Source organism: Cyprinodon variegatus, unplaced genomic scaffold, assembly GCF_000732505.1.
Source record: "Cyprinodon variegatus isolate N-32 unplaced genomic scaffold, C_variegatus-1.0 Scaffold955, whole genome shotgun sequence".
Taxonomy (NCBI): Eukaryota; Metazoa; Chordata; class Actinopteri; order Cyprinodontiformes; family Cyprinodontidae; genus Cyprinodon; species Cyprinodon variegatus.
Window position 1 is genome coordinate 176,040 of NW_015151408.1, and position 12,189 is coordinate 188,228.

The 12,189-nt window shown below is 37.9% G+C and overlaps 1 protein-coding gene across 2 annotated transcripts in view; it reads right to left on the reverse strand.

Annotated features, from left to right (window-relative positions):
* Window positions 1-12,189, reverse strand: part of LOC107100289 (plexin-B1-like) — a 101,428-nt gene that overhangs the window by 22,492 nt on the left and 66,747 nt on the right. The window contains exons 9-17 of one of the 2 annotated variants that reach the window (XM_015398721.1): window positions 11,060-11,168; window positions 10,204-10,312; window positions 9,150-9,914; window positions 6,015-6,113; window positions 5,712-5,834; window positions 4,063-4,156; window positions 3,757-3,926; window positions 787-938; window positions 587-692 (exon numbers count right to left, since the gene is read on the reverse strand). In XM_015398721.1, coding sequence (XP_015254207.1) covers window positions 587-692; window positions 787-938; window positions 3,757-3,926; window positions 4,063-4,156; window positions 5,712-5,834; window positions 6,015-6,113; window positions 9,150-9,914; window positions 10,204-10,312; window positions 11,060-11,168 — 1,727 coding nt within the window. The remainder of the gene's footprint in view (window positions 1-586; window positions 693-786; window positions 939-3,756; window positions 3,927-4,062; window positions 4,157-5,711; window positions 5,835-6,014; window positions 6,114-9,149; window positions 9,915-10,203; window positions 10,313-11,059; window positions 11,169-12,189) is intronic. The other variant, XM_015398722.1, reaches the window with a different exon arrangement.

Sequence of the window (12,189 nt, forward strand, 5' to 3'; positions counted from 1 at the left end):
CATGGGTGGTTCTAGACAGGGGCCAGCGGGGGCCAGTGCCCCTGTAAATCATGTCCTGGCCCCATGTTATGGCCCCTGTTATGAAGAAATAATACTTAAAACAAATTTTAATGATGATATGCGCTGGAACAGACATGGTTACTGATAGGTCCTTTGGATCTATTTAATGTTTTTCTTTACAAATAATGTTTTACTAATTGTTTAAAAACAATAAGGTGATAGCTTCAGTCGTATTGAGATATGATCCCATGTCTCATCTGCTCAATGATTTTTTTCCCCAGAACAAATTTAAAATAAATACTCAGGGTCTGATGTATTACTCGGGTCCTTGATGTTTTACTGTAAGTGGAGAGTTATAATTAACATAAATAGTAGCTTAAAGGAATTAGTATGTATGTTAAGAATCTATGTAATATGTTTCTTAACAGATTATGATTAAATGAAATTAATGAACCTTTCAATAATAGTCTAATTACTTGATGTGGTCCAAATAAAAAAAGAAACAGATTATAGATCTTGAGGTGTGCCAATGTTAAAATGAGCGTATCAAAAGTAATCATTTAATAAGAATCATGACTGTACTGACCTGAAAACTGAACATCTGAGCTGATTGCCCATCTCCTCCTCCTCTTACTTTGACAAAGGCATTGCCTGTAATCTCCCCTCCACTGCTTGCAGTCTCACAAACTATCCTACAACACATAATGACAGTTGTTATAAATATAAAAATGGATGCGCTGCTTGCTCGAGGCAAGCAGAGTGTGTGGAGTTGTGCAAACGGCTTGCCTCGATGAGACTTCGTATCTGCTGTGAATGACGGTGCATGGCACGTTGGCCACTGTGACGGAGCTCTCTATGTCCTCTGCCCTCTGACCAAGATTAGAGCCAGAAATGGTCACCACTGTGCCTCCCTCGATCGGACCAGACAACGGGTCCAACTGAAAACACAGGAAAACCACAAATATGACATATATTTTCTGACTGATTATCAACAGTTAGCTGTGTCTTTTATTTAATTTTATTGGATACATACTAAGACATTCTAATTAGTTTGTGAAATATCACAAATGGTTTGGACTTGAAATGAACATCCAATCAACAGCCATCCTAAAAATGGAAACTTTTTTCTAAGCTTTTAAAAAGTATCAGCTTTTTGTCTTCAAGTTCTGGGGAATAATCTTATCCGTTGGTAGTCCCAAATACAAATCTTTTTAAAAAAAAAATTCTCCTAATACTGTGTCTGAACACTTCGAATGTTTCTGTATCCACTGAGCTTCGGTTCCAGCCATTCACTGTAACTCCATCTTCATCTCACTGTGTACTTTAAAGAGTCTGAGAAGCACATGACAAAACGGTCTTAAAAGTTTATGAGAAGCAGAGGAAGGCCTCAGAAGAGAGAAAAAAGATCAGACTGTATCTGGAAGATTCTTCCACTCGATGGCTGAAGAGCAGTTATTTAAAAAATGACCTAGGCGTTTTTTTTACACTTAGTTTCCAGAAAAATCATCCTCTATGCCTTTTTTTCCCCATAAATAAAAAAACAAACAAAAATATATTACTTTGGTTTCAAAGGAATCTAGGATAATTGGCACTGGAAACTTGAGTGTTTATTTTAAGAACTTCATACACCTATTTTATGAGCAAAAAAGTAGTAGAATAAAGCTGAAATGTTACTAAGAAAGTGACACCCGTTCCTTCATGCGCCCTTTCACTGTTTTGAAATTGAAAATGTAGTTGGTACATTTTCCCATGGATGACACAATCAAACGTTGTCTTATCAAGCAGGCCCATCATGTTTAAACTTGACTCCTAATCTTTCACTTCATCTACACTCCAAACAGAAGAGGATGTGCTGTATGTGACAGTTTGAAACAGTTCCTCTGCTCTAATGTGTGAACTACCATCATAACTTTACTGTAACTAAAAAAATTTATCCATCTTTTATTATAGCGCCAGAACCTGTGGTATTTCATTTGTGTACATTTTATGGCGTCATGATTCTGCAAAAAGTCCACACCCTGATGAATACTCTTAGGGGCAGCTTTACTTCATAAAGACGCTTATAAACTCTTCCTCACACACATGTTTAGCATGTTACATACGCACGCAGCCCCACTGCTCCTGCTGTGTGAACCTTTTCCAGTGCGCTCAACTTTTGTCCCTTTGCAAGCATCACCCACCAGTAAAGCAACTTGCAAGTAATTGGTTACTTTTCATGAAATTCCGCATTTTGATTTGTGAAGCATTGCCACGGTAACAACTGCAAACTATCTTCCTGCTTCCAGCTAACGTTTGAATTGGCAGAAGCTACTGGGTATTTGATCTCGGAGCTCGTCAGCCTGGCTGTGTGTTTCCTGGACGAGGCCGCCTGTGGAGCTGGTTGACAGTTGCCTTTTGTATCTTTGCTTCTTTTTCTATGTCTGCTTCTGTCTCCTTGAACCCCAGTCGGCCTCAGCAGATGGCTGTTCACACTGAGCCTCATTCTGCTGGAGGTTTTTTCCTGGTAGAAGGGAGTTTTGCTCTCCACTGTCGCTACAAGCATGCTTGGTGTGAGGGATTGCAATCGAGTCAATAAGTCGATGCAATCAACTGGATTTCCTTAGATAGAAAACTTTGAATCAGTTTGACTCTATGATCTGGCTGAATTGTCTCTGTAAAGTGCCTTGGATGCCATCCCAAGGTTGTTGTAAATTGGCACTATATAAACAAAATGAATTGAATATATTATAATATTTTAGCATAGAGCTCCTCCTCTGTCCTGAGTCCACCTTAATATGCTATTCCTGCATCCGCTAACCACAGATTTCAATAGGATTGTGTTCTAATGGAGGGATTGCCATGAAGAGGGTAAATTACATGCTGATGTGTCCATATTTTCTGGGTCACTTTAATGTTGAAGTGTTAATGATGCCATTATGGTTCCTTCAGAGCCTTAAGGAAAAACAACAACAACAAAGACCTTCCGCCTTCCTTAACAGTGGGAAAAGTTCCTCCTCATATATTCTTAGACTAAAATTCCCCAAAATTATTAGTTCCTAAAAATCTTAATCTGATCCAACCAAAGCAAACATTTTTTTTTAGCAATTCCACATTTTAAAATCGCAATGGAGCATAAAGAAAATGATTTTAGCTCTCAAGAAACTTAAGACAGGATTTTACACATACTCGCTTGATATGGAGGTGAGAGGAATATCTCTTTTCCTTTAGCTGTTTCCTAAGGATTAACATCAACTGTCCCCACTGTAATAATGTTTTGCTTTATTTTCTATTTTTTTAAAGAGGGGCTTAAATAAATGATTCTATTATATTTACCTCCCCAGCAAAGAGACAGAAACTAGATTAAAAAAAACAATCGACAAGATTATACCAATGCAATAAAAAATGGATAAAGGTCCAAGTCTTTCCAGATATGCCAATCAGAGTGGAGGGATATATAAAGACTAATAATCAAATACATGGAGTACAAAGTTTATGCCAAAAGTTGTAGACATCACACACCTACAGCAATTGAACCTCAAACTGTTATCTGGTAAACATGCCTTAAAGTACAGGAAAGAAAAGAAGCTCCAGCATGGACTTCATTCAAAAAGTTTTTGACAACTACATGAAGAACAAGCTTTGCTCTCAGCACATGATGGTTTCTGCATCTTAATGCAGAAACCATCATGTAATATTCTTATGTAGCAGAAGACTTTCTAACTCCATCTAGAGTAGAGATATCCCTATTTCAGGTGTAAGGATTTCAAAGGATCTTACAAAGTGAATGACAGGTGCGGGGCAGGTGTGTTTGATCTCATCAGCACAGGAGTCTCGATACACGCAGCTGGAGCTGGAAGCTCCACCGCACCAAACGCAGCCGTACTTTGGGTCAGCCGTTCGACACCTGCTGCAGTCTGATCGGCCCACTGAACAGTTGAACAGAGTCACTGAGACAATAGAGGATAAAGAGAAAGAGAGGATGGGATTTATTGGATGATTACACAATAAACTGGTTTAATTAGATTGTGACACATCAAGGGGCTTTTTCCTACAAATAGAAAGACATACAGCAACAGAACTCACCCTGCAGATCCTCAGCGCTGTCAATCAGGAAGTTGTTTTTTCTCCTGACGTTGATTGTTGCTGAGTATTCCTCCATTAGTAGGGAATAAACGTACTGCAACAGAAATAGGTTTAGGGGTCATTCCCGTATTTGGCACAAATGAAAAAGTTGTCTGAATGTGTGAAATCTAATCTTCTGGCTAACTCTGTCCTATTCTACAGTTGAACCGTTAATACAATGCTTTGTCCTTCAATGAAAAGTAAAAAAAAATACATTGGAATCCTAACCTCTACCTGAAAAGCTTTCTTAAAACCCTTTTATTGCCAAAATAAAAATAATGTAAATGTTTACATTTCAGGATTATCCTAAAAATCTCTTATACACAAACAGGTAATTATTAAAAGATCAAACAAGGGTGCCAGGAGATTGTGAGTGCTGCTCACAATTGATAATAATACAACTAGGATATTCAAAGAAAAAACATATTTTTCTGTATTTTAAAAATCTTTAAATTATGTGGTAAATAAATCCAAACAGGCCTCTTTGTTTAAAACATTTTTCTGACCCTCTCTCTCCAATAGGAATACACTTCTATATTAGATACTGTAAAATTTGAACAGTCAGAGTTGCTACTGTTGCAGAAACTGTTTTCTTGACTAAAAACATCTCTCTAGTAGGAATACATCTAATGGATCTGGCAACCATATCGGAAGTAGTAAAAAAGTACCAAAGGGTTCAGAGTTCGGTCCAATTCGCTTTAGGGCAAATGGTCACCAAGGCAAACTCCTTATGACTTTAAGCAGCTCGTGTTCACTATGTTTATGTTTTATCCAACTATTACACTGCTGGTTAGCCTAAAGTGTTGTAGTGACGGAGCAGCTTAAAGAACACAATTGTTGATACACATCTGCATGCAGAAGTAACAATGCCAGGCAGAAATAAAAAGCTAAGTGTCTGTTCTGCTGCATGTTTTAATTTTCAAGAGATAGCAACAATAGCCTAGCCTGGGTGCTAACAATAGCCTATTTCCCACTGAAAATACGGGTTTACACGTGTTTTTCAACCCGCTAACAATCGGCATTTCGCTCTCTTCCAAAAGAAAAGCTGGGTCTAACCCCCCGCTGGCAAGCTGAGTGCCCTCTGTCCCGCTGCCGTTGCTTCTCAGGTGATACCTTTGTGATGTGGTGGCGTTGATGATGTCACCCGTGTGACAGAAATCATGATAGTAAACAATGGAGAGCAACATGTACTGTACATAAGGAAGCCAGGGTGTAATAAATGTTTCACATTTTTATCTTTCCAAATCCCGCTCATCCTTGTTTATTGAATTTCAACAGAGTTGTTTTGGTTTGTTAGATTAGTCGTAACCCAACTTCATAAAATTTACTTGCATATTTTAAGACTTTGAGTAGGAAACTCAAAGTTGTTTTCCTTGAAAAATAAACCGTTAAAAGCCCCAAATGTAATTTGACATTGATAAACATGTCTAAATGTTAACTTTTGACAAGAACTATAGGTGAATAATTATAATTAAATGTTAAACCACTTAAATCATGTATATATATTAAAACAACACCTGCTTAGACATTAGATCAAAGGTTTAATATGTAATAATCTTTGTTATTCTACCTATATTTACTCTCAGATCAAAGAGGAGCTTTTTACTGACTTGGTGTGGCTGACAGGTGATAAAGAAGACTGATGGTTGACCAGCATCTGGTTCTACGGAGGCCTCAACCACTACGGACCGATTCTCCACATCCAACACACACTCATAATCCAAATCCTCATCCTGAAACACAAAGAGAAGAAGAAACATAGCTCTCTTTGGCTTATAATTTGCAATTTCTTTAAGGACATAAGTGATATTTTCCCCCTTTTTAAACAAAAAGAAAATTATGTCCTGCAACATTGAGCCAAAATGAACAGGAATGTTGTGCGAGTTTTTACTTGTAGTGTCTTTTCTTTTTACCTGAAAAAGATGGAGGTGTTGGCCCACCAATGTGATCTTTCTCTCCACGTTGACAGGGAGTAGAGAAGAATCCTGTATCCGCTCCACACACGGGCATTCCTGCTCACACATTGTATAACATTATAAACTCAACACTTCCTCTCTAAATACTAGAAAATGTCCTGATTCATAGCAGTTGCTGCAATCCACTAAAATGTTATCAGTTTGGCAGGAAGTGAATCATTTTTTTCAATCTCCCAAACCATGAACAGACAAAACAGCCATGCTTATCTGATCGGCTCTACCAGCAATAAAATGATCCACATTTTTTCAGCTTAAAAAAAAAAGGCAAATCATGTAGCAAAAAATAATATTATTTATAATGTAGGAGGTAGAAGAATGTAGAAGTATAGTAGAAGGTTAGAGATATGCATACAGCAACATGCTTGTATGTCAAAGGAAATGCTGAGTTAGCTCAATGTCATTACCTGCCTGTAGGACTTAATGAGGTGAGCAAAAATGATATGGAGAGAGCAGATGAGTCAATAAAACCTGTCAGGTTAATGCTTTAAATTACTCTGCTGCATCCACACATTGGAGACTGCATTGATTCCTCAGCCATCACAGCAAGATTTATAAACCATAGAGGCTTTAACAAACCTATAAGTGTAGTGCAGTAAACACTGGTGCCTAATATGAAAGCTTTTATCCTCTGGCATTAACAAGATCTAACAAAGGAATCATTTTGGAATTTTTGAAGAAATAATGATTATTTGGTGAAGTTTTCATCTTTTCTTGTGGGTAAGAGGTTAGTATGAAGACTCGTAAGTAAAATAAACAGCAAGCATTTATTTTTTTAAAGAGATTAATAAATCAGGTTCTGACCTGTGAATCTGAAAGAATTTCTGATGTGGTGGTAGATGAACATTAACATGATTGCAAAGAGCCAAGCGGAAACTTTCCTAACAAACTCAACGATTTATGCTAAGCTAGCAGGTAGTTTATCTCATAAACAAACACATTATTTTATGAATGAGAGGGAACCAACATATTGTTTGTACAGCCTTTACAAGTGGAAATCGGAAAAGTGAGGCATTTGTATTTATTCCCCCTTACTCTGTGATAGAGCAACAACTGATGGATGGTATGTCCATTAGCTTTGGTTATATCTATAAATTGATACATTTTCCAATTTTCCTTTAATGAATAGCTCCTGCTCAGTTAATCAGACCAGGCAGTTTAATTACAACCGTTCCATTACATGTTTGGCTGAGTCCCTGTTTCAGGTCTTTTGAAGCTTCTTACAGGTTTTCTTCCAGAATCGTCCACCCAACCAAACACCAGGCATCAATTAGACGTTGGTATTTAGGCTAAATCTGATCGATCTCATAGTCTACATTTAGTCCAAGAATAAAAAAAAAATTCGCCAATGTTTGGTCAGTCTGATTCTGTCCCGCTCGTACAAAAATAGACATCTTTTTAAGGGAAAGGTCCGGTCATATTCAGAATTCAAACTTCTAAAAATACTGTAAATATGGAATTATTAAATACTATTCAATAAATGATAATTGTTTTTAATTATGAGTAATTTTCAATTGAATGTGCTTTACGATAGATATCCATGTTTGTCAAAGAGTGCTACTGCCCCCTACAGGTTTTTGACGTCACAGTGCGGTATCAGCTGTTGAGCAAGTCCCAGTGTTGTTTGTCACAACGCGCTATTATCCAAGTCATCTTGAAAACATTCTTCTTCCAAATGTTGGCTACATATTACATGTTTTTTCTCTGGCCAGATGTTCGATGGTAAATCCTCCCTCCTCAAGATGGCAATCCAATGACAGTGGAGGATCATGAATCGGAAAGATTAAATAACTAATTTTTTTTTTATCCACTTTTACCAGATATATTACAACATCCAACTACCATGTACGTGGGCATTGTCAGTTTAACTATAGCTCTAGTGAATTTCAATGGTGAAGTCCTCTGGAAATCTTCAATAATTGTTGTTGATTGCAGATGTGTCTAGTAGTTCCCATTGATTTTGCTTGTAAACCAGGAGAATGGCGCTAGGCTTACCGCACCGTGACGTCACCGCTGGAAGATGCCAGGAGTGAGATGTTGCTATATTTGGGCAAAAATGATCGTTCCCAGACTCAGTGATCATTATGAAAATGATTGTTTTAATTTTTTAACTTATTAAAGCTAAATTCATTAAATTACACCTTTTCATCTTTATCTTTTCAACCAAATGTAGACGTGGTTTGGACGTAAATCCTGCCTTCTTTTCAATGTCTTTTCAACCAATTATTGCTCAGTGGAACATAGATCCATACCTCTGCAAATCATTTCACAGCAGCTGCTCTGCCCCTGCTAAAAAAAAATGATCTCCACATGATGCCATTGCAACAATGCTTTATGGTTAGGATGGCGGAAGGTATTTTTCAGCCAAACTATAATGGGTTGGATTATGGTCTATTTGGATTGAAGACCTTTTTTTTTCCACCTTTGACAGAACCCCTTAATCTTTGGTAGCAACCTACGAACAGGAAGTTCCCTGTTTTTTTTTTTTTTCAATAATGAATTCCTTGTTAAAATTCCTCAATTAAGGCTAGACATGTGAAGCTGCAACAAAATTAGCTTGGCGGCTTCTGGCCTTAATCCCCTCCATGCCTGGCCTGTCAGTTTAGGTGGAGAAGCTAACCCCTTCTGATTATGGATTAAAACGTGCTCTGTGAGAAATTCAAAGTTTGTGGGTTATAACCCAACACTGCCTCGGTCCGCAGCTTTTTCCCTGAAGTATCTGCTGTATTTTGATGGTCTTCATGATTCTGTTTGTTCACACATGTTCTCTAAAAACCTCTGAAGGTTTTCACAGAACAGCTGGATTTCTACTGTAATCATGTAAAGATATCAGAATAATGGGGCATAATTACAAAGGCACAATCACTATTTCATTTTCATTAAGAACAACAAAAAATACCCCACATCTTTTCGCCTACGTAATATTTCTATATTTTGTTTGTGTTTTAGATAAAATGTGTAGCTCGTTTTGTGAGGTTAATCTCTCCTTCCGGCTCATTGCGGAAACAGTAGATTCTTTCAGAGATTCACTAAACATGTTTTGCATCACGCTCTCATGGAAGCCTCTAAACTCACCAAAGTAAAAGCCTCAAAAGAAGAATCAGACTGAAGGTTTGTTGGAGATTCAAGACTGACATCAACAACTGTTTCTGGTGATGGGGTCGGGAAGAACGAACGGGCGACAGATGGAGTCACTTCAGAGTCCACCCCTGGTTCTTTCTGTGATTTTTCCCTGTCATTCATCCTCGTAGGTGAGACATTCTCCTCAGAAGTGGTCAGAGGAATGAACTCCTCGACCTCGCTGATAGAGTGGTCTATCAAAGGGGCCACTTCACTAGTAGTAGTGAGGTTTATCTCAGGGGAAGAACTCAAGGCTTCACTAGAAGGGACTAACATTCTCTGCGAAGAGTCTATGTAGCCAGTGGTGCTGCTTAGTGATGTGTGGCTCATTCCATCTGTGGCATTTAAGGTTTCCTCATCTTCTAACGAGCCACTGAGAGAACCAACAGTTTGTCTTGTGACTGCCTCTGTGCTGGAGAGGTTTCCATCTGTTGTGGAGACATCAGTGTCTGCCGTGCTGGTCTGGGTGGAGAGCCCGACAAAAGGGGAAGTTGTGGAGAAGGAAACTGAGGTGCTGGATTCAGCATTGGGGCTGGTGGTGGGGGTTTCTGTAATGGTGGTTGTGGAGACAGCTGCTGTGGTGGGGGTAGATGTCTCTGTGGGTGGTGACTGTGTTGTTGTAACGGCTCTTGTTGTTGTTGTTGGAGCAGTCAGAACAGAAGGAGGCGACGGGGTTGGATTTCGAGTTGGTGGCGGGATGGTGGGTGTTTGTGGTGTGAACTTGATGATGGAGAAGCACGAGCAAAGACGAGGCAGAAAAAAAAAGCAGGCGGGGGGAGAAAAAAAAATTAGGATGAAATAAATGATTTGGAGAAACAAAGAAAAAATGCAAAATGATATAAAAAGAATGTTTATGGATTAAGTCAAATGGATATAAAAAAGCAAAACAAACTAAATGAAGAAAAACTGCTCAAGTCAACTAAGGGGACTATGAGGAAAAACCAAGTGCTTTTAGCTCCTCGTCTGACTGGAAGGGTTGAAAAGAGCGCTGGACCTACGGATGACTTACGTGTCGGTTGTGGACGGTGACTCCTTGGCTGCAGGTGTGTTTATGTGTGCAGACATGCTCATGGATACACCAGTTACACCCCCAGCGGCTGCTCACACACCCTTGGCATCTGGCAGGGATGCAGGTAGAACAAGAGATTAAGATCAGAATTTCAACTCCAAATAAAGCAAATCTGTTAAATCTCATGGTAAATACTCTCTAAGCACATTTTCTTAATGTCTTCAGTCCAACATTGGATGTGACAAACAGAAAGGTTCTATAAGCCTGAATTAGATTTACGGTAGAGATGCATAGATCTTATATTCCTGGCAGATTTACAATCATTGTGTTTTGTAAAGGTTTGAAAAATCTCCTATTGGTTCAGTTCATTCAAGGTTCTTATAAGATATAAGAACATTTAAGATCTTGTTTTTCAAGCCATTAGGCCTTAAGTTGTTGATTATTTCACTTTCAAACATCTCGCTGTGTGAGAGGGAGTAGTTACTGTAAAATTGGATCTTCTTAATATTTCAAAATAAAAGGCAAACCGAGCTGCCGCTTCAAGGTCAACTGTTACTAACCAAACAGTTGTCTTTGTATTTTCAATAGAAAGTAGACTTTCGTTTAACCTGTAAGTATTCCAAAAGGCGTCAGAATTTTTTTTTCCAGCAACTTTCATGACAGATAAATGTGGAAGGCTTAAAAGGATCTTAGATCTAGCATGTAGAGACTTGTTCATCACTACTCTGAAAAAGACTGGATTTACATTTTTAGAAAAGACTGGGTCCTGGTCAGGTGGCCATTATCCAGAAATAAAACCATCATGACAAACATCAAATCTTTACTCTTTACTTTCCTGAATGGCACCTATACTCACGGTCTGCGGCCAGAAAGCTCCTGCACCAGGCTGCAATTGTAGAAGGTGAATTCTGTCTCGGCTACAGTCACGTTAATGAAACGCAGAGTTAACGTCACGGTTACAAACTCTGCATTGCAATAGGAGACACAAAAAAACAAAAACATTGAGATCAGTTAATCCTTTTAGCAGAATCGACTGTAACATTTTGCCATTCGATCAAAAGCTGCATATTTCTCCTAGATTCAGTTAGAACTCTATGCAGCATTATTGTGCTACCTTTTGTGAACATTAAGTATTTTAAAAAGTCTTTATAAATAAAAAAAAATAGTTTGAAAAAAAAGACAAAAAAAACAACAATAGCAAAAAAAGCCCATCAAAAAATGGCAGATCACATTTCTTCAGATACTCAGAGGAGCAGAAACAGAAAACTTTTAAGTATTGAAATGCAATTTGAGTTTTGAAAATGTTTCTGATATAAAGGATTTAACAATAACTCTGCTTTCACAAAGTCAAGCATTGTTTTAAACCTTTCGGGTGATAAGATTTTCTTAAACCTAATTGTTACATGTGGATATGATAATACAAGATACCACTGACATAATCTAAGTAATGTACAAATTACTTGAAAAACAAGCTATTTCATGAAAAAATTGTAAAAAAATTGTAATTTTTATGCCCAGGTATAGAAATAATAAACATACGTCAAAAAGTGCTTTTAAAGGTTTCAGAATTTGATTTTACAGGAACAGCCAGAGGCTAAGCTTGTCTATCATTTTTTAAATTGATTATTCAATTATTCAATAAAAATTGCCATCAACTCTAAAATTTTGAGTTATATCTGCATCTAACCTCAAATACAGGTCATAAGCCATCTAGTTAATTTCTTTCAGGCAGATTGAAAAGTGTATCCATTCAGCAAACATGCTGATAGCAGGATCATATACTGTTGACAGTGAATTCTACAAACTTGACAAAATGTTAAAAAAGGAGGGCTTCCTCCAAATCGTTCAACTTCACCTGAAACTTGAAATCAACTGGAGGTTTCAACACAACTACATTCTGAAATACACATTGGAGGTAGCTTTGGAAGAAGTGAAGCTGGGCTAAGATAAGCCTTAACAAAAATCCTCACAAAAAGGTAACCTCAG